Source organism: Betta splendens, chromosome 4, assembly GCF_900634795.4.
Source record: "Betta splendens chromosome 4, fBetSpl5.4, whole genome shotgun sequence".
NCBI classification, from domain to species: domain Eukaryota; kingdom Metazoa; phylum Chordata; class Actinopteri; order Anabantiformes; family Osphronemidae; genus Betta; species Betta splendens.
Window position 1 is genome coordinate 17,878,962 of NC_040884.2, and position 22,403 is coordinate 17,901,364.

The following is a 22,403-nucleotide window of genomic DNA, read 5'->3' on the forward strand; positions in this document are numbered from 1 at the left end:
AGTCTCTCACAGTTTTCTCTCCAGCCCAGAAGCAGTGATTTCGGTCTTTTAAAAAAAATTAAATTAAATAAAAATAAATTAAAAAATTTAATTGCCAAAATAAAGTCAAGGCAGATGAGAAATGAGATCACTTCTGCATGTAACATATATGCAAATTTCCAGGATCCTAGTTTCTTAACTCCTCCTAAACCTGTTACGCAATTACCTACGAAACCTCTGATTATGTGCAGGATTCCAGGCATTAACATAAGGACCAACACTTTGTAAATGGTTTAAATCACACACCACAAACACCATCTAAGAACATTTCATTCAAAAAAATACTATTTGTACAATGTCTCTCATTGCAGAAGCACATACAGTAGATGTCTGTTATACACTGGTGGTAACTGCAATCAATCATCACTATGGAATAAAGTGTGTTGGACTAGAGGTCCGGGTCGGTCTGGGTGCTGAACAGGCTGCAGTCAGGACTCAGCAGCAGCTCACAGTCTCAGATCTGGTCTGGACTGGAACCAGTAGGAGGTTCACTTCACCTTTGGAGGCGTGTAGTGGATTCTGCACCTTTCATTGAAAACCTGAGCAACAACAACAAGTGGCATTGATCGTGGGCCAGTAGACAAGTGCTGCAGGGCATCAGGTATGAATGATAACAGTGAGCAAACCTTCAGACTTCTGTCATTGACGACTTCTTCAACGTTCCCCTCCGACTGCATCAGCTTCAACTATACACCAGAAATAAAAAGATTAAGATTTAAGGGATGATCACTATGATTTATGACTGCACAATGAAGTTAGGGTAAATAAACGAGGATGCGTGTGGAATAATAACTGAGTAAAACAATCTACACTCAACACTTCTGTTTTAAATACAACATTTCGAACCTTTTACCAACACAAATTAAACTCTCTCCCCTTCACTACACTAATGTGTAACAGATCTACACAACATGTCACAACCCATGACCGAAACTATATGTTTACTGTATTGTTTATGAGTGAACCGAGCCAATGAGGAGCGTCTCCTGCAATAATGAGGGTTAACATCTGCTTGTCAGGAAGGACCCAAATGCGCGGCTCCTCTTCTTTTTTTGTCTTTTAAATGGCCGGTGGTAACTAACTGAAAGGTGCCACCTTACTGCCACCTACAGTACTATGCTGGAGTGTGGACCAGAGTAGATGCTGCCCTCATCTTCCCTACTTCCCTCTGTATTTTATACAGATGTCTGCCTGTTCGTCCCTTAACCCAGTTATTTTGCCATTTATTGATGATTTTACTTTTACGGATTTCGCTTCTGCCTTACTAATATCCATAAACCTTTCCTGTTTGATTGGCTCCTTTGCCAGTGAATCTGCCATCTCGTTCCCTCTAATCTCTGTGTGTGTGCCGGTACATGCATAAATGTAACTGCTATGTTTAGAAGAGAAAGAGAAATTAACCCTTATTAGTCCCACAGTGGGGAAATTTGTTCTCTGCATTTGACCCATCCCCCTTGGGGGAGCAGTGAGCTGCCACATGAGCGGCGCTCGGGGAGCTAGCGCGAAGTGTCTTGCTCAGGGGCACACCTGATGCCGAGGCGGGGGATCGAACAGCAGACCTTTTGCCTTCCGAGGTTGACGCGCTACCAAATTGCATTAATTATATCCTGCCTATTCCGGTATGAAAATGATTTTATTGAAATTAAAGCTGAGCTGGAATCTGAGCATAGAATGACTTTGCCTGGAAGACCCACACACGCTGGGGAGACTATGCCCCTCGGCTGGCCTGGGAACGCCTTGGGGTCCCTCCGGAAGAGCTGGAGGAAGTGTGCGGGGAGAGGGAAATCTGGAACGCTCTGCTCAGACTGCTGCCCCTGCGACCCGGCCCCAGATAAAGCGGTTGAAAATGGATGGATGGATGGATGGATGGATGGATGGATGGATGGATGGATGGATGGATGGATGGATGGATGGATAAGAATAAGAATAAGAATAAGAAAACCTTTAATAGTCCCGCAGTGGGGAAATTACCTCTCACAACAGCAGTACAGATGAGCAAGAATACAGGTACAGAACAGTTTGTGTTGGCACAGTACAAAGCAGTACAGTACAGTTAGAGTGAGTATGAGGTCATTGCAGGGTTATTGCACAGTAATGGGTATAAGATTTGTACCGGTAACAATATACATGATTGTTCACAGATTTACACAAATATTGTGCAGAGCAGGTTGCTATATAAACCACTGATGCAGTGGGTGAGTGACTGTGGTGGGATGTGGTCAACAGTTCTGATTGTACAGTCTGACAGCAGCAGGTAGGAAGGATCTACGATATCTCTCCTTCACACAGCGAGGGTGGATCAGTCTGCTACTGAAGCTGCTCTCCAGAGCAGACAGTGAGTCCTCCAGTGGGTGAGAGACCTGGTCCATGATGGATGTCAGTTTAGCCAGGACCCTTCTCTCACCCACCTCCTGCACCGTGTCCAGAGTGCAGCCCAGGACAGAGCTGGACTTCTTGATGATCCTGTCCAGTCTCTTCCTGTCCCTCGCTGTGATGCTGCTGCCCCAGCAGACCACACCGTACAGGATGGCTGATGCCACCACAGAGTCATAGAAGGTCTTCAGGAGTGGCCCCTTCACTCCAAAAGACCGCAGTCTCCTCAGCAGGTAGAGTCTGCTCTGACCCTTCCTGTACAGTGCATCCGTGTTATGAGTCCAGTCCAGTTTATTGTTCAGATGCACTCCCAGGTACTTGTAAGAGTCCACTCTCTCAATGTCCCTTCCCTGGATGTGCATCAGTGGGATGACAGCAGGCTGCTGTCTGCGGAAATCCACCACTACATTACACTACATCCCTACATTGATCAGGAGGTGGTTCCGCTGGCACCAGTCCACAAAGTTCTGAGTGAGTCCTCTGTACTCTGCATCGTCATCATCGGTGATCAGTCCGACGATCGCAGAGTCATCAGAGAACTTCTGCAGAACACAGCTGTCCGTGTTGTGTCTGAAGTCTGACGTGTAGAGGGTGAAAAGGAAGGGGGCCAGTACAGTCCCCTGTGGGGCCCCCACACTGCAGGTCAGAGTGTCAGACACACAGTCCCTGGCTCTCACAAACTGAGGCCTGTTTGTGAGATAGTCCATAATCCACTCCGTCAGATCAAGGTCCACACCAGCCTCCTCCAGTTTGTGTTTCAGAAGCATCGGCTGGATGGTGTTGAAGGCACTGGAGAAGTCAAAGAACATGATCCTCACAGTGCTGCCGGGCTTCTCTAGGTGGGAAAGGGCTCGATGTAGGAGGAAGATGACAGCGTCGTCTACTCCTATGCCGTGTCGGTAGGCGAACTGCAGCGGGTCCAGGTAGGTTCCCACCGCAGAGCGGAGGTGACCCAGGACCAGTCTCTCCAGTGTCTTCATCAGGTGTGATGTCAGAGCCACTGGTCTGAAGCTGCTGGGGTCTTTGGCGTGCGGTGTCTTGGGCACTGGTACCACGCAGGAGGTCTTCCAGAGCTGTGGTACCACCCTCAGCTTGAGGCTCAGGTTGAAGACATGCTCCATAACTCCACACAGTTCGCCTGCACAGGACTTAAGGAGTCTGGAGCTGATGCCGTCTGGTCCAGCTGCTTTCCTGGCCTTGATCTTCCTGAGCTCACTTCTCACCTGGGTGCTGGAGAAGGATAGGGGTGGAGGGAGTGTCTTAGTGTGGTGTGAAGTGAGGGGTTGAGGAAGTGACTCAGTGTGGTGTGAAGTGAGGGGGTGTGGTTGGGATGAGTCACCAGTCGTCAGGGCTGAGGGTAGAGGGCTTTGTGTAAAGGTGTGAAGGGCTGTGGGGGCTGGTAATCCAGTGGTATGAGGTGACAAGAGGTTCGGAGGCAGCTGCTGGGAGGTGTGAGTGGGTGCTTGGTCAAACCTATTAAAGTGTGAGTTCAGCTCGTTGACCCAGCTCAGGTCACCCTCAGCCTGTGGGTGTGGAGCTTTGAAGCCTGAGATGGTTTTCAGGCTCCTCCACACCTCACTGACATTGTTCTGCTGCAGCTGCTCCTCCATCTTCCTCCTGTAGCTGGACTTCCCCTCACGGATTTTCCTCCTCAGCTCCTTCTGCACCCTCCTCAGCTCCTCCCTGTCCCCTGATTTAAATGCTCTCTTCTTCTCCTTTAGCAGAGCTTTAATATCAGGGGTGACCCATGGCTTGCTGTTGGTGAAACACCGAACCCGCCTGGTGGGAACAGTGTTTTCACAGCAGAAGTTTATGTAGTCCGTTACACAGTCTGTTATTGCGTTAATGGATGGATGGATGGATAGAAGTGTTTGCTGAAAGCGCAATGTTTCACAATGTCTGAGGTTTTCACGAGAGAAGTCAGACTACAGATGGCACGGGCGGCTCGGCCATGTCTGCGATTATCCCAACACCAACGCTGTCTCCCGTTGTTAAGATGTAAATGTTTTCTAAATTGGAGCTCTGGTCAAAGAATACAGTGCTTGATGTTCAATGAAGGCAAAAGACTTTACATTTGAATGAATACAAAAAAACTCAAGAGGCAAGCGTTTACTCGAACGGCGACAACCGGTTATTTCTGAAATGAAATAAGGCTCCAGAGGTCTGACCTGTTCACGCCGCAAGCCGCCTTCACGACTTCTCTTGTCGCTGGTAATTTGAATATCAGAGGTAAAGATGTCCTTTTTGAGCCAGATTGGTCAAAGCAGCTCAGGTGTTTTCTTACAAAGATCCAAGTTTGGGCCGCTTCAACATTAAGTCAGGTTGTTAGTTTCATGGCTGAAGAACTTGAATCCTTGTGAGGTACAGATCCTGGGGTAAAGTGTCTGATCAGAAGATCCTTCAAAACCAGACATCAAGGTTTAATGTACAGAGCAGAGGATTTTCTTTATTTTCTACCACCTACCTTCTGCTGTAGTGCAAGTAGAGCAAGGAGATGGAGAATGTGAAACGAAACGTGTTGAAAGTGTAAATGTGAGGGGGAGGAAGAGGCAGGAGATAAAAAAAAAGCATTATGTGTTAATAAGGATCATACTTCATGTGTAGTAAACCTGCAACTGTTCAGCCTGAGCTTAGCAACAACTACGTGTGCGCATGGAAAACCAGGGGTCACGTGTTCAACCGAAGCCACGGTTAATGAGGGTTGAGGCCACGACGCGAGTACAGGAGGTGTGAAAAGGTCAGTTAACCAAGCTACGCAGTAAATATGAACGCATCCTGGATAATAGATCTAAATAGATCAGTCCAAGGTTCAGGAGCCTCGCGTCCAGATACTGCCTCATGATATATAGTACTACTGTACTGCTGTTGTAGTATAATAGGCTGCAGCCTTCATCTTCTAGCATTATGTGTTATCTGAAGCTCAACGTTTACAATGGTGTTACATCACTGTTGATCAACTGAAGGACAGTTGTCATTATACTAGCTTATAATGATAACATGTACATTTATAATAATACCCAACAATATGATGAATCTGTACATTTTTGCTCACCGCACTCTTTAAACAGTGATTTTGCTAAAAGGCAGGTGGGAAGTGGGCGGAGCTGAGGGCATCTCCGCTTTCACTGACGCCTCTGTAATATAATCGGACGCTGCTGATTGTGTCTTCGTCGGGGAGGCCTGCGCCGTGCCAGAGGTAACTGGACCATCTCACAGAAAGCTGGCTGCGGCCGCTGCGTCAGGAGCCGGGGCGCGCGTCCGCGAGGCCGACATTTCTGCTTGATTTACTGTGAGTCTGGAGAAAAGGGGGGGGCGGCGGGGGCGCATGGAGTGAGCCGTCACGGCCGGGGGAGAATGCAGAGCAGGGCACTGGGAGCAGCACACATTGAGGGATGCAGGGGCAGCTGCTTTATGTGCATTAAACGGCCTGTATTAGGCGTTATGGTGAGTTTCGCTGTGGGCTCCTGTGTCCTGTACTCACCCAGCACGATGGCCAGCATCTGCGTGGCCTTCTTCTCCCGGGCGTGCATGCTCCGGAAGCGCTGGTTGTTGGTGTGAGAGTGAGGAGCCGGCCTCAGAGACGTGTGCGTTCGCCCGTTGGACAGGTCCTTCACCTCGCAGCCCATCCTGACGGGAGGACCCTCGCCCTGGTTGCTGTCCGCCGCCGCTGCCTCCTCCTCCCCCTCCTCCCCCTCCTCCCCCGGCTGCTGCTCCGGGTCCAGCTCGGTGCGGCCGCAGGACGCGTGGCTGATGCTGCAGTAGTTCTGCGTGTCCACCGGGGGCAGCGCCGAGTGCTCCGCCGGCCGCGTCCTCGGGTGCTTGCGCCACAGGCATCCTGAGAGCAGGCTGGGCTTGGACGGACCCAGAGGCTCCACGCTCTGCTGATGAGACGCGATGGGCGAGGGTCATCAACCAGAACCTTTATTTAATCGATCAACATGTTTACATCTAACTGTACTGTACTGCTTTGTACTGTGCCAACACAAACTGTTCTGTACCTGTATTCTTGCTCATCTGTACTGCTGTTGTGAGAGGTAATTTCCCCACTGCGGGACTATTAAAGGTTTTCTTATTCTTATTCTTATTCTTGAACTAACACACTTTCTAAAGAATAATGATCGTGGTGGGATTTTTTTCTATTACCTTACGTGGAAAATATTAAATAAGTTTCAAAGTTTCACAACTCATCCTAAAAAGTAATGAATAAATGAGGAGCTGGCCAATACAAATCAGACGAACGCACAAAGTGCCTCCAAGCCACATTTATGAATCCTAGCTGCACAGTTAGTATTCAGCATGTATCATACTGTTACTACAGTGTATTCATTACCTGCAACATTTAATTTTTATAGCCTGCTCATTGATCTTTTTCACCTTCTGAGCCTCCAACAAATCCACAAACTGTGCGTAGAGGAATGACTCCTGCCAGTTGCCGCGCTTCATTTCCAGCACGGCAACAAATATGAATCTCTTTTTATTTTTTTTCTCGCACGCAGTCGTCTCGTCGCACTTTTTTCCTCAGGGAGGAAGAAATGACAGATTTGCGTTCCGGCTGCCTGCGAGCGCTCTGGGGATTATTCAGGTGCTGCAGTGCGTCACCGACGGAGCAGGGGACGCGAAGGCAACGAGCCTCGGCTGCTTCTCAGACCCCCGGCCTGAGACCACATGAGGAGACGCTCAGCGCGGACAGACCCACATGAACAGCTAAAAACAGCACCTCCTCGTGTGTGGCTAAGTCACAGTACGCCAACACACTTAATGCGAGAGTTAGTCAGGCACCAGGCTGGAGAAAGGCAAGACTAATACCACGTACCACTTTAATCCGTATAGGTGAAAGGTCCTGCTTCGCCTTGGGAGTTTCCTCTTGGAGACACGTTTCCTGAGAAATCAGAGGGAAGATCAAGATAGAGCTTTTCAGAGAGATGTGTTGAAACCCTCTGCGGGTGAATAATGTGTGTGGAGTATATGAAAGCTTATTGATTCTTTGTATTCATCTCTATTCAAAGAAATAGCAGCAGACATAATTGGGTTTTCTGTCACTTTCAGTCCTGAGCTAAACGTGTTGCTGTTAAATGAAAGCTTCCCATGAAAAATAAAGGTTGTCGCCTCTGAACCGGAGCAAAGGCTGAATATCCCCTCCTTCGTATCAAACGTTCCCTCAGCTGACTGACTCGGGGTCGTATTATGTTATTTCAAAATTGTAACTGTGTCTGGCTGAGCCGCTCCAGGGCTCCGATCCTCCAACGGGTGACTCCACTCATGAATGAGATCCCAAACTGTGGCTGAGCCGCAACCAATTATCCGCAACCTGCTAAAATGAACAACTTGACTCTGACTCTGTGTGCGGCGGAGGGGAAAATTGTTGTGGAATGAATCCAAGCACAATAGAGAAGCCCCTGAATTCTCTAATTGTGGCTTTTTTTTATGCCGCATATTTTAAAAATGAGTTGATACTAATGTTTGCAACCTCGTGTCACCACGTGTCCTTGCTCGTGAAGCAAACGCTTGTTTGATCGATGGAACTGGGACAAAGACTAGAAAGGAAAGAGCTGACAGCTGGTTGTCACTGTAAACTGACACACAGAGTCAGCATTTTGTATTATTATTAACATTATTAAGAACTAAACATAGCTTTGACTGTTGATTCTCAAAATAAACTGCTTAATGTTTAGCGGCTGTTGCGTTGAACCTTGGTTTTACAGTGACGGTACAGTTGCATCTATTGACCTGAGAAGCATCTACATTTACAGAGAGGTCAAAGGTCGTTCGAGCAGTTCTGATATCCTTCTGACTTTTATCTGCATGTAACAAATGGAAATTCATGCGTGCGATAAAAACCGCTGTTACTGTACCTCAGGGTAATTTCACCGTGTCCCTGACAACACTGCTCCTGTGCATCACTGTGATTACATGTTTCATTTCCTACTGTAATCAAACTAGTTATGAGGCTCGCACACTCTTTCCAACCGAAAGGTCGAACACAAAGGTAAAGTGTAATTTGCAAGTCATTATGAATGTGCATAAAGCGTGAGCAAAAATACAAAAGATCAGCTCATCTGAAGCACAAAAGTACCTTTTGACATTTTGTCCCACGTATTTTAACCTCATAGATAGATGAGGCGATTTTTCCCTTTCTGGGTAACACTCATAATAAACTGTAATATCTCAGCTACCACCGTTTATATGTTAGAACAAATGGACATGAACAGTCATAAATATCAGTGAATCACAACCTGCCAGTTGTTTTTGCTGCTGAAGTTATTCCTATCAATGGCTTCTAACTTATTTATAAAGCAGTTGCACTTATTAGTCATTAAACAGCATTAGTAAGGACTCGTACTGGAAGTCTTCATTAAAAAGTGGTGGCATATGTGAGGGTCTCACCACAGATGGCGGGGTGGAGCCTGGCTGGACCTTTCTGCAGGGCTGGCCGAAGGAGATCCTCTTCCGCCTCATCCTGAGGAAGACATAGATGCGGATGTAGACCAGCAGCGTGACAATGAAAGGCAGGTAGAAGGACACCACGGAGGAGTAGATGACGAAGTCCGGGTTCGAGATGGAGCACACCATCGGGTCATCTGGAAAAAAAAAAAAGGAAAGGAACTTTGAAAGAGCTTCAAATTGATAGGGCTAATAAAAGGGACTGTAGGTGTAACCTGCTGACCTCGGACCCTAGTGCATGCTCATTAAAACGACCTTGGTGGTTTGTCCCCTTTTATATACAGTGTGCATAGTGATCGGAACAATGTTATATCGTACGCGCTCACATATGGAGGCGTGATTCATTTGACCATAACGGCACCATAAATTCAGAGCAACTGATGCAATAATAGAAGTGAATGGAGACAGTTTTTTTCCAATCAATCAAGTCCTGGAAGCTGCCGGTGCGGTAAACTGAAAAGGACGCAGGTTTAGATCGCACCTGTAAAATACGCATGGCCTGTAAATGGCATGAGAAGTGCAGCGAGACCCTTCTGAATGAACAGACAGACGGAAACAAGGGCAGAGTTGGTTATATTTCTGGCAACTCTCTAAACCACCTTCACTTTCTCGATTCCTATTATTTATCCAAGGGCTCTCACGCAGCATTTAAATTCTCAGACTGTGTTTTTTCAGCCCGTTTCTTTCCGAAGGACGATTGAGGTTCTTGAACTCGTCGCGCATCCACGGGCTCCTCCTTCCAGCCGCAATGCGTGGTCGCATGCAGACAAAAACAGCCGGAGTGCTGCAATCATTAGCTATTGTATTTCACTCATACACCAAAGCTCTTATCTCTGCGAGTAGCTTTACATTGTGTCGGACTAATGCTCTTAATTGTGTGCGTGCAGCCATCCATCCGCTGCAGGCTATAGAATTTAAAATAGCAGCTCACATTTCTGTTTAATTTCGTTTCACACAATTTCTTACTTTCTTAACGTTTTAGATTTAGCATCTCCTACAGCAGCCGCAGCTGAGTGGAGTTTAACTAAAGGCATAAAGGTGACCTTAAGAACAGTAGCTGAAAACCGAAACAACATTGGACAAATCTGTATTCATTATAATATTATAGTCTAGCGTTTACAGTTTATCATAGAAATACAGATTTGCACGTGCCTAAGTGAGAGCAGTGTTAATCTTTGAGGCTACAGCCAATCACCACAGGACAAATAACTCATTACAATACATGCATTTGAGGCCCCAGAACTGTACAATAGGGCATTGACCTCATATTGAGTCCCAGGAAGAATAAATAAATACATATGCTCGGCTAAATATCAGCATAGAGTTGCAGTTACTGTACAATAGTGGCTAGAGAAAACCTGCATGCAACTAAACCCCAGCTTAATTAAAATAGTCTTGATTTGCTCGTTTTTCTTCCCTGTTCCCTATTTAGAGAAACTGCTGTAATACATGCGATGCAAATTTGCTGACAAGTAGAAGTCAGACACTGCTCAAATGCTAACCTGTCTCACCAGCATCTGCACGTATATCAATCTGAGGCGCAACAAAGACGGAGGCGTGATAGATTTGGTAAGAAGCCTGGCTCTGATGAACTAGATTGGTGGGTTGTGCCTTTGAATTCCATTTAGTTTGCCTCTCATGTGCTGACTCTAAACCATGACCCTGGGTTTCAGAATAGAGCCTTGGAAGCATGCATTCAATTCCCCAGCCTGAATAACTTAACTGTAATATACCTGGAAAGGATCATAAACTCCTAATATTATTGACCTGACCTGTGGTGTTGAAGCCAAACAGAAGGGGACAGGAGACGGCGAAAGCCAGGACCCACACGGTGGCAATCATCACCAGAACTCGCTTCCTGGAGCGGTGCGTGGTGTTGTACAAAACAGGCATCACCACTGCTGTGTACCTGCAGACAGACACACACACACGCAGGAACGATGACAAAAGTGCTGATATAGAACGAGAAACTAATTAGAGAGAGGAAGAAAAGAAATGGACTTCAGGGATGCGAAGACACGCGCCGCTGAGAGAAGGGGTGTGATATAGAGAGCAACAATAGAGCAGCAAACCAGGCATTTCTATTTAGAAACAATTTGGGCCCTCACCAATAAAACCAAGTGGAGCTTTGATTTAAGAGCTAATCAGCCTACAATGCGCCAAGACTCTATAATGAGTCTGGAAAAAGTAGATTCAGCAACGGCTCAAAGAGGCAGCAATTACGCCGGACCCCGACCTCACGTGAGTGTGATGCTATGTTGTTTAGCGCCAGATAAGTGCCATGATTGTTTATCCTCATCAGGCTAATTACTTCTTCTGCAGGCACAACACGGGGCAGAAACCCAGAGCCGAAAGCACGTGGGGACTCACCGAAAACTGCTGTCTGCTCTGATAAAAGCGGAGCGTGGTGAAAAATAATGCACGCGGTTTATTGATCAAGCGCCGCCCGGAGTGAAGGCGCGGGCGAACGGCTCGGCGCTCCAAACAACGCGCCGTTTGACGTGAGGGGCTCTCGTCCTATTAACGGGCGACAAATCCTCGCCGCTATGAATAAATGATCCTGCCGCATAGGTGATGCAGATGTGTTGTCAGCGCGACAGGGCCCCCGGTGCTGCACATTCATTTAGCTCCGAACAAGTTGTGTGATACCGCAGCTGTTTAACACGCTCAATCAACCACAGAGCAGCAGGCACTAAAAACGTGCCCCCCCGCACGCGTAAAACGTGCACGCTGGCAGGAGTGTGACCAAATACAATCAGAGCAATTACCCGTTGGGATCGTTAGAGTGGCGTGAAACCTACAAAAGAGGCCTGTGGAGCTCCACCGAGCGCCAGTCGACAGTGAACACGTACTGTAGCGTCATGCTACTGCAAGATCAAAGAAGACCTGTTGGGTTACAGCAGTAGTTGTAATGTATATTACAGCACTGTACAGGAGTTTGAAAGCTTCAAACTTGAAACCACAGAGGAGCATAAAACTTTCAACTAAGGAGCAGGAAGAGTCCGGGGCTGGGCTCTTATCCTCGCTGTACATACCCATCGCATTAATATTACTGTTAGGGGACTGTGGGCAAAAACTGGACGTCAAAACCTTATTAGGTTTTAGATATTTACCAGTGAACAGACCACATGCAAGCTGGTCAGGACCTGAAACTTGGCCCGCAACAGATGCTCCAATGTAGGTTAGATGTAACAGACCAGCACTATCTGGGACTCTGGGACAGAAATAAGAATGTTTTCATCATACTGGTGTTGATTCAGTTATGCAGATCAGATATTTTGCATCCTAAAACAGATAAACTATATAATTGATCATCCCCTTAAATAATTTGTAATCAGCTAAAGAGGACGAGAGTATAAACATGGCTCGAAGACAGAACCTTGAGGAACACCACCAGACAAACAGTAGCTGTCCCATCCAGTGTCTGAGCCTCTAACCAAGGCGCTGTGGCTGATTGTACAGTAGCAACACTCAGGGAAGAGGTCGAGGATAATCAGTGTTCATTTTACTACCCCAGGCTTCTTTTAAAAGAGCCTCCCTCTAAGACCTTAGTCAAGGTAACCCAGGATCCCAGGAAAGATTGGATTTTTTGTGTTATAGTGGTTCTATAACAGAGTATTTGAAATAGGCTGGGATTTGGCCAGATGTGAATGAATTATTGATTATAGTGTACAAAACGGGTACAATGTCAAATGGACAAGAGGAGTGTTTTGAGACACCTCCTTGGAAAATAGGTTTAGGCTCTTAGTGAAATTATAGAAAGGGGAAAGAAAATATAGTTGGTGTGTCAACTATCTTCCCAACATACGTGGAAAGCAAGTCGCCTTCACCAAATGCAGCTAATGAAAGACCAGTACTGACAATGTGTTGGGATGTATTTCCCAGTAAGATGGTCTGGTATCCGAAAAAACAGATCGAAAAGAACAGTTATAATAAAAATGTTCTCAAAATAAATGATGGTTAAACTGGATGACAGAAAACTCTAATACACTTTACGGAGCTGGTGCAGGTGGCTGGATGCTACAATCATATACAGTAAAGGGAATATGGGCTTTGATCTTTTGTATTTCAAAGGAAGAGAGCCGCCCACTGCTCCACCACCGACGTTTAGACGTGGCCTGAAATTCAAGGCAACCTGATAAAAGTTTAATGGATCTGGCACAGAGCCGCGAAACAGGTACGAAGCGTCCTCCTCCGTCGTTTATCAGTAAAGAGAGGTTCACACTCCTCAGTGAGAAGCCACTGGGAAGCATCCTATAAAACCTCCACACAGTACACACAGCACACAGGTGCTCACTCCATCTGCGGATTTGGGGTTTGAAGTTCTCTGGGGGGGGTTTGAAATACTTCCTAATTGAGGTAAAATGAAAGAATATGGAAATATTTTCACACACATTTACACTTCAGACGTCACGGCAACACCGGTAGCTTCACAGCGCGTGAACGCACTCACCTGTCGATGCTGATAGCGCACAGGTTGAGGATACTGGCAGTGCACATCATCACATCCAGCGTGACAAAGATGTTACAGTAGAGCCGGCTGAAGAGCCAGGCGCCGCCGACCACCTGCGCGGGACAGACAGGCCGATTAGCAACGTGTGACAGGCCAGTGGAGGAGGGGGACGTCCACACGGAGAGGAGGCAACGGCACCGGGTGCTTCATGGCCCCCGAGCCGACGCCGCCAAGTGGTCTAAAATACATTTATGCTAGTTTAGACACGTATCAGTCTTATTGAATGAATGAATTTGTATATGTTTCGATGCAATACAGGCTGTAGTCGAGTGTGGAGAGATGATGACGGACGTGCTGTTAGCAGCTAGCAGACAGGACACGGGTTCACTGCCGGATTTAAGTTTTCATTTCTCAGAACGGACGTTAACGCCAGCTACAGCAACAGCATCCACAACCCCCCAGGCCTCTGCTTCCACCCCCCCCCCCCCCCCCCCCCCCACCCCAGACTGACAGGCTCACTTTGGCTCCATAATGCCTGGTAATAACTGTCTGACAAAGATAAATGGGATCCAAGCTGCACCGCCTGACTACTGAACCCAGGCTGGGAATATACAGTGTACGCCGACGGAAGGACGGCGACGGCGGGCACACGGGGGAACGCGAAGATCTGAGGCGACAGACAGCGCATCTCAAACACAAATACAAGCCCGTTAACCGCTTCCATTCTAACTCCTCCTTCACCTCAACCCAAACACCAGCCTGACTTCATCTTAGCACATAAAAACCAGGGTGTAATCACAGAGTTGCATAATGGGATTTGCAGGAGTGTTACCCATCATGCACGTTGCATAGTAAATCTGTAAAGCCCTTGAGTGTGTTCACATGCTGACAAGAAATAAAAAAACTGCATTCTGAGCATCTCAGGACTGACTAGTGAACGCTATTGATCCAGAATGCACGGCACAAAGAGAAACCAGGTGCTCGAGAAGAAATTAGGATAAATTGCAGGTAGTTTGAAACCACGCGACAAAAAGGTCTGTGAAAATAAAAACAACAATGATGTCAAACATTAGTCTGACTGCTGCCTGCTCCACCAACCTCTCTTTTAAGCTATGATGGGGTTGTAACAGATGTGTTTACACATGTATGTGCGCTTAAATACGAGGCCGAGGTGGAGGCTGAGTTGTAGGCTGAGGTGGAGGTGGAGGCTGAGGTGCGGTTTTGACATTCAGCCAAACAGCAGCGCTCATACGAACTCGACCCCAAGGAAAAGTAACCTCTGTAGAACAAATGGACACGTTTCCATAGTCGGGTCATAGGCTGCATGTGCCGAGGCTGAACAACATCCAAGCGGATGAATTGTGGAAACTCAACGATCCGTCATGGCTGCCAATACAACCACTTGCTTCCAGAATAGTTATAAATCAACTGAAGCGTCCGGGGAGTCGGGGGTGTGCCGGGGGGCATGTGATTAGTGTTTGTGGGAAGAGCGATGCTCAGTCTCTTCTCATCCCAGACGAACCCTGCAGAAGCAGAAACTCCAGGACTGATGTCAACTTCCACGTTAGCCAAGTCAGACAGCTTTGCCTGCATCGAAGTGAAGCGATTCCTCGGAGGAGTGTACAGCACAACTTTGATCGTGGAACGCAGCACATGCTTTTACAGCATGACTGTGAAACACATGACTGGACCCCGCCAAGGATTCCAGGCTGCTTGAACTCACCCTTCATGGGATAAAATCCTCTTTAATTTGTCAGCTGTGGTTCAGTGGGTGTGTTGTGCTTCATTCTGCTTGACCTGCCGTTGTCTCTTCTGAGAAGCGAGCGGTCCGGCCAACAGCGGGCAAACTTGGGGCAGCGGGGTGGCTCTTTGATGAACAGGCCAGACTTCCGCTAGATGGGTTTCAGGCCTGGTGTGGGCAAACAGCTGTCCTGGAGCTGCACGCGGAGGCCTGAGCTCCAAAGACGGCCTTCTCGCACCACGTACTGTATCACGCGTTACTTCCATGAAGCATGGACGCCTGCGGGTCCTGCGCAGCGGCGCGGTTCATTGAGCCGCCGGACGACGAGCGACACAAGCAGGTAGGCGGAGGAAATGGACAATTAGTGAGTGAATAATCTGTGAAGTGTAAATAAAAAATGAACAGCAGCCATAAGGCTCAGTTTGGCTCCGGGTTTGATAGCATATGTAAAGTCACAGTCGCTGTGAAGCAGCCAATTACCTCCAGCACGTGAAGGTGTAATTAGTTAATGCTCAATATGTCGTCCAGCAGCTACACATGAACAGAGAAGCACTGCTTTTCATCATCATTACTGTCTGCTATCACCCACACAGTTGTCACTACATAATAAGCTCCAAATGCCCGCCGTCCTTTTACACTATAGCTCTTGTCAGACATGCTCCCCTTCCCGTTAACCTGACGGCATCTGTGCGAGTCCGGGGAGGGTCCTCTCCTCTCCTCTCCTCTCCTCTCCTCTCCTCTCCTCTCCTCTCCTCTCCTCTCCTCTCCTCTCCTCTCCTCTCCTCTCCTCGCCTCCTCCAGTGTCAGCACCTCAATAACTGCCAAGCATCTGTATTTCAATCTCTTCCACACCCTAGGTTCTATGTCTCCACCTCATCACCCGTCTTTCCTCCGGAGCAGTACATCAGTTGTTGGAAGCAGTGCATAGATCGTGGAAATGGTTCAACTGCAAGGAGAATGCTCTCTTGCACGACTCGCTTCTCCTAAGCCTGTCAAAGACATAAATAAAACACACAGTGCAAAGCAAACCTCCCACAAATCCAGCCAGGCCCTCCTTACCTCCAGGTACACGGCCCAGGGCATGACCAGCGAGGCCACGAGCAGGTCGGCCACAGCCAGGCTGACCACCAGGTAGTTGGTGGTGGTCTGGAGGGAGCGCTCCCTCAGCACAGCCAGACACACCAGCACGTTCCCAAACACGATGGCCAGGATGAGCAGGGAGTAGAGCATGGCGTAGTAGTTCCTCTCCCCCTCGTCCTGCCACGAGGCCTCCGCGCTGCCGTTCCCCTCGTCCGGCCCGAACAGCTCCGACTCGTTCCAGAGCCTCTCTGCGCTGCTAAACGTCGCCATGGAGACGTCCCGGTGACATGGGAGTGAAGAATCTGAACACCTACCGGAGGAGAAGTGTTGTCGACGAAAGTCTTTTAGCAGACGCAACATTTTTACCATCTCATTAGCAAAAATAAAACATCAGCGGCATCTGAACCATCAGACGGTGGTGGCGGCGTCGTTCCGGGTCAGAGGCCCGCGGGGAGACGTCGCCTGGCTCCTAGCAACAGTCGTCATATGGACTGGTAACGCTTGAAATCCACCCCAGTGGACAGTGTAATGTTCTCTGCTGCTCACTGTGCATTAGTGGTCTATTTTACCTGAATGAAGAAAAAAACTTAAGCGCACGCAGGTCGATGCCTCCACAAGACAGAGGTCCTATTGATTCAACCAACTCCATAAAAGCTCAGCAGAAATCCACCCGCAAACTTCATCTGCTTTGCAATTTATGATTACTGTAAATGTGTTTCCCTGCTTCATCTGAACGGTTTATTACACGACTAAAAGACAGAAACTAGGAAGGATGGTGAGTTTAATGAGGGCTTGGCTGAGTGCCTTTGAGCAGTGTCAGTGAGGTTAGCTCACTGGGGAGGGGTAATAAGTCTGTGTTGCCACCCGGAGAGCTCTGTTGGCTCTGGTCCTGGGCTCTGCTCCTTGCACTCCATCCTTCCTCTCATTTGTTCCCAATCCTCCCCGTGGCTTCTGTCCAGATAACAATGCGCTGGTAATGCCCACACCTGTGTCTAGATGGTAACAAATGGCCCCATCTCTTCCACTTACTCGCTCTCTCGCTCTCTCTCTCCGTGGCAGAAATGAAGAGAAAGACACCGAGACCTGGCTCCAATCCACAAGGCTTTTAAAGATTTACCCAGTCTATGTTTCCACTCTCTTCATCAATGGTTTCAGTATCATATTATTGTCCACAACAGAATGTGAGGAAGCAAAAGGAAAACCAGCTGCTGATACCGATCACCTTGGAGTCTCCTAATGGCAGCGCAGCAGTGGGCTCATAACAAAATTAGGTGTGACAGGTCAGGAAGGAGGGAGATCGTGGCCACAGCAGCCATGAAACACATGCTGTACAGTACATTATGATGCTCTGCGTGGTTTGTTTAGGTCCTGAAAAAATGCTAAATAATAATAATAATAATAATAATAATAATAATAATAGTGTGTAACCATTAGAGAGAATCTACTGTTTTTAAGAATTTAGGAACAGGAACACCTTGGTGACATTATCACAATCATCAATCACACGTGATTTGTTAAATTGAAGTGATCAACCTGTCAGCAACTTGATGTATGTGTTCGTCTATGGTGTAGAAAGTGCCAGGAATGATTAAATTGCCACAACCAATAGAATTAATAAAAAAACCCACATCATTAAATTAAATTAGTACATACATCGGGCTTCACAGTGAAGCACTGAAAAGCTGGGGTTCAAATCTAAGGTCCATAAACACGATGATTAAACTCCATAACGTGATTCGAGATCATGCAGGAACATGCAGTTGCAACACAAACAAATGCAAATCAAGCGCCAAAACATTTTGAAGGACGTCTAATGATGTCCGTGTAAAAGCAAATGATCTAAACAACACTTACGACGGACCGCTACTCTCCCTCACGCAGGAAATCATCGACGCCATCGAGGCAAGCACGTCCGTCAAGAGTCTACGTGCCCGGGGACGCCGTCGGCGCCGTGCAGAAGCAAGCCGTAAGCGCTCGTTGCATTGCGAAGACGCAACGCGAACGGCGGAGAGCTCAAGGGGGAACGTCTGCGCGCCGCCGCCGTGGCGCGTTTCATTCCCCCTATCCAAAACGCCCGGCGTTTGCCGCCGCGACGGCCGCTCACACGCGTGCCGAGCCGCGAGTCTGAGCCGCACCGGAGGCGCGCGTGCGGTTGGACGCGTCGGCAAGCAGGCGACGCTTCCCGAGCGCGGTGGAAGTGGATGCAATGGCGACAACACGCTCCGTTTGAAATCAAATCCCAACAAAGTTGTTTTCCTCGCGTTTTCGCGATTTCAAACTCGTCCAAGGCTGCGTTTTCACAGCACACCCTAAGCGGACCGGCGCGCTTTGCTGGAATGTGCGTAAAAATAGCCCAATGTTGTGTCCACCGCTAAAACAGATGAGGCGATGGCGGCGTAAATCGGGCCAGTCGGGTTTCTGTGGGCAGTTCAGGATGTATCATGACACACTGCTTGTGGCTCCGGCACTCTAATGGGTTTGTTTGCACTCCGTGTACACACCACCGGGCCAAGACCCCTAAACGCTGCTATGAAGCCGTTTGTCCCGCTCAGTCTGCGCTTTGTTTCCATCTTTTTGCATGGCATCGTCAACATACCCATAATAAGCCCACAGGGTCTCCTCGACGGCGCAAACAAATGGATCGACAAAAGCAACGGCGGAAAATCAAACGAATGGTTATTTTTCCCTCTATGAATCAGTTCCAATCTGCGAAGAATTCACACTGCGGAAGTAAATTCCAAGCCTTTTCGTGCAGCACATAAGTGAAGGTGGTTCATTGCTACAGTCCATTTAACTCTCTAGGAGGGACCACTGGTTCAGTGTTGCCTGATATATTTATCCCTGATAATTAGCAAACGGCCAAACTAGATGCTTTATAAGCCCTCCTTCATGTTTTCTTAAGCAGTTGATTCATCAACAACGCCCCATACTGTCCATTCGATTCACCACAACCTGCATTACAACAGCACCCGAATACCCTATGCTTATAGTTGACCCCAGCTGCTCTCCCTGCTCATCCATTTACACTTCTAATCTCATTTACTTTATGTTGTGCAAGAATATGGTTGCAATTATTTAGGGAATCGCATCTCACTGTCTCCCACAGAAATGAATGCACAGGGTGTGTGTGTTTTCACTGGTGATTTGATATGATGCGGTTAGGTGTTTGGAGCGAGGCAAACTCCTCCTACGTCGAGCAGATAGAGGACTCGATACAACTTATGATGACCACATTGCAGCCCTCTCACTCCAAGAGCGACATATGCAACCGCCGCCCACACACTGCTTCATTATTGGTGTTTTGCAGAACCCCAGATGAGATGGAGTCCTAGAGCAAGGTGAGCGCTAATAGGTGTCTCTTTTCCCCTGTGAATGAGGGATGGCACCACCCCTGGTGAGATTGGGCTCCTGGAAACATTGTTGCAGGTGTTCTCCCACCTGCCTTAAAGTTGTACCTCGGCCACGTGAAGGTCAGTCCTAAAGGGCACTTCTGAAGTAAATGAAACACGTTTGTTGGCAAAAATGACCCAGACTTTTTGAAATGATTGCTGCCACCTACAGGATACCGAGAATGAAACTGCTTTCATCACCCGTTATGGCGTAATTTCCTGGTTATTTGTCCTGTGTTGACGAGTTTCACGTGAGTTCAACTGTGCATATGTATAGCATTGAATTTCCTTCGCCTCATTCGGTGTTCTCGATTCATCATGGATGTGCTCAGCTTCATGTTTGTGGCTGTTATTTGCTTGTGTGGGGTCTAGTGCCAGTCTGTTGGATGGAACATTTGTCGTGCTCCTCTTGTTTCCCATTCTGGGTTATTAGTAATATTTCCCCCTGCTTCCCACGTGATTTAGTAATCTTAGGCCTTTGTTCTGGTTGTGTATTCTTAGTATTTAAATGAGTTTTATGAGCCGTGGGTTGTTACATTTGGGTCTTGCCTCCTAGCTGCTCTGAGTGAGCATTAGTCTGACGTGTAACAGAAAAACTATATGTGCACAAGAACAAGCAGGCCACATGATGAATTTTCTATGTAATTTAAATTAACATTACCAGGTGTCCTGTTCCAGTTTTTTGGTGGAACAATTCATCCTTAAAATAGCACAAAAAAACTAAACATAATATTAAAATGAGTGTTCCTTAGAGTATATATGATATATTATATCATTATCAAATGTTACTCTAACTCGAGTCTTCACATTATTGTGTTATAAAATTGCAGCACATTTTGATACAATTGAACATTGTGATCATCATCTTGCAGTGGGTTCAGAGCAGCTCCCGGTCTCAGATCACCCTCTGGGTTGATATTGCAGTGAAGCTGTGGGAACTGAAGGGCAGAATTCAGCCTGGATTTATTTTCCTTCCTCCTCTGCCCACTCACTGTAGCGCGCCTTCCATATGTCTTGCATGAAAGTAAGCAGCGGCACTCTTTTTACTAACTGCTGCATCACCTACTCAAGGTCAAGCAACTGAAGCAGCATGCGTGGACATTGTACTGCAGTACTGATTAATAAAATAACAATATGCAAGGGCTCCACATTCTGTGATTAGCGAAAACTTCCACTTCGTTAGTTCTCAGTAAAGAGATAGTGGTGAAGTGACTTTTAGCCGTAATAACTGGACAAGTTGGGCCTTAACGCGTCGATGTAATAACGCCAGTGTTATTTACCTGCTGAAACCCATGAAGAGCGATGTCCAGCGCCTTGCGCTCCGTTGCGCTCCGGCAGTGGAAACACAATGTGTCGTCGTTTTTCCAGGCAGCCTTCACCTTGAACTCTCCTGGAAGGCTCAGGAGCAGCTGCAGAGACTCCTTGCAGGTGTCCACTGACACACACCGACAGTGGAGGAAGAGCAACATAGCAGCAGACCCGAGGGGCTACTGTGTACTTCATGACCTGTGTCGTCCACTCACATGGGACGTTGACCGCGTCTGCAATGCGTCCATCCGTGGTATCGTCTGGGTTTCTACATCGGTACAGCTGACGGTTGCGGTTCGACAGCATGGTCTTCAGCTGCGAGTATGTCACCACTGAATGAAGGAGAGACACCGAAAAACATCAATGCTCTGACTTTAACGACCATCACCGGACCTGTTTTAAATAAGTCAACACCTTGGATGTGGCGCCAGCAACCTGGAAAAACCTGTTGCTGAATGACCAAGCTACGCATGTTTCCAAAGATACAACCACATAAAAACCACTGTTAGACAAACTGCTTGTGAAGTCAGAAAAGGGCAGTAAACGTTTAAGCAGTGTCAATAAAACTATGCAGACAGTTGTTTTGTCTTATCGTTTTACATTGTTTTTTACTCTGAGTGGTCTTTAAATAAGATTCAAGCAAATAAGCGGAATGATAATTAAAAGGAAGCTTTAAAAAAATTGTTTACAATTAAACACATAAACTTGGCATAATTTAGTAAATGATTTCTGATGACAGACAGAAATGAAATATCGGTTTACCACGGTCGGTTTGCTTCTCCGCATGTTGGACTTGATGTCGCAAAAGTGTTCGACAACTGGAGCTGAAAGTTCGGGTAGACCTTGCAGTTCATCTCCGCAACAACGGCGACGGTTCCAGCGAAGCATAATGGACATCATGATAGGGGCGACGGCGCAGAACACGCTGACAGCAGCAGGAGCGCCATTGACCAGGGCGACCTCTGCGCTCCGGAACGCGGTTCCCCTCTTCTTCTCTCTTGCCTTGAAAGTGCGCCCGAGTACGCGCGCGACGGCCTGCACCCCGCCGTCGTCACCGGGCGGGGGAGAAGTAAACGCCGTCGCCACGGAACCGGAGCCAAGGCGGGTTCTGGTTACTGGACGTGCAAACGAATCGAGCACGAAATACGGGGATGTGGTTTTTTCATCTAGAGGTTCCATGGATTTTTATATACAAGTGAAGCATCCCAAAAATTTACCAGTAAATTTATTTGGCATCCTAGTTGTATCCGCAACTCAACCAAGATGATTGAATTCTATTTGGATGTCAATTGCGCTGTTTTCCCGAATGTGCCTTCACTGTCCAGCAGATTGTCCTCACTAAAACCTAGACCAGGTCAGTCCGTCATCTTCCTAACCAAATGTGCTGAAGCGCTGAACTGGAATATAATTTTACCCATACTACTCATAAATAAAGTTTGTAATCTATGACAAAAATCAATTACACGTGTTTACTGCGGATGTTAGTTCAAGAATTTACTTCCTGATTGACCATTAAGCGCGAATTATTGCATTTCTGTAATTGTGAGGACGCATTTACTAGCGACTATGGTTACCAAGT

General features: G+C 47.4%; 1 protein-coding gene across 4 annotated transcripts; it reads right to left on the reverse strand.

Annotated features, from left to right (window-relative positions):
- Nucleotides 1-68: 68 nt before the first annotated feature.
- Nucleotides 69-17,090, reverse strand: LOC114853455 (D(2)-like dopamine receptor). 4 transcript variants are annotated; one of them, XM_041070399.2, is made up of 9 exons: nt 16,534-17,090; nt 16,107-16,437; nt 13,307-13,419; nt 10,626-10,762; nt 8,797-8,990; nt 7,226-7,291; nt 5,894-6,293; nt 666-725; nt 69-578 (listed from the first exon to the last, which is right to left on the reverse strand). In XM_041070399.2, exons 2-8 carry the CDS (start codon nt 16,395-16,397, stop codon nt 694-696), a joined length of 1,233 nt encoding a protein of 410 aa, XP_040926333.1. In that variant the 5' UTR covers nt 16,398-16,437; nt 16,534-17,090; the 3' UTR covers nt 69-578; nt 666-693. The 4 variants fall into 4 exon arrangements, with proteins under 4 accessions (XP_040926333.1, XP_029002683.1, XP_029002680.1 ...); XM_029146850.3 differs by lacking the exon at nt 16,534-17,090 and adding an exon at nt 15,920-16,036 and having other exon boundaries at nt 16,107-16,245; XM_029146847.3 differs by having other exon boundaries at nt 5,894-6,290; nt 16,107-17,090.
- Between the last annotated feature and the right edge of the window lie 5,313 nt (nt 17,091-22,403).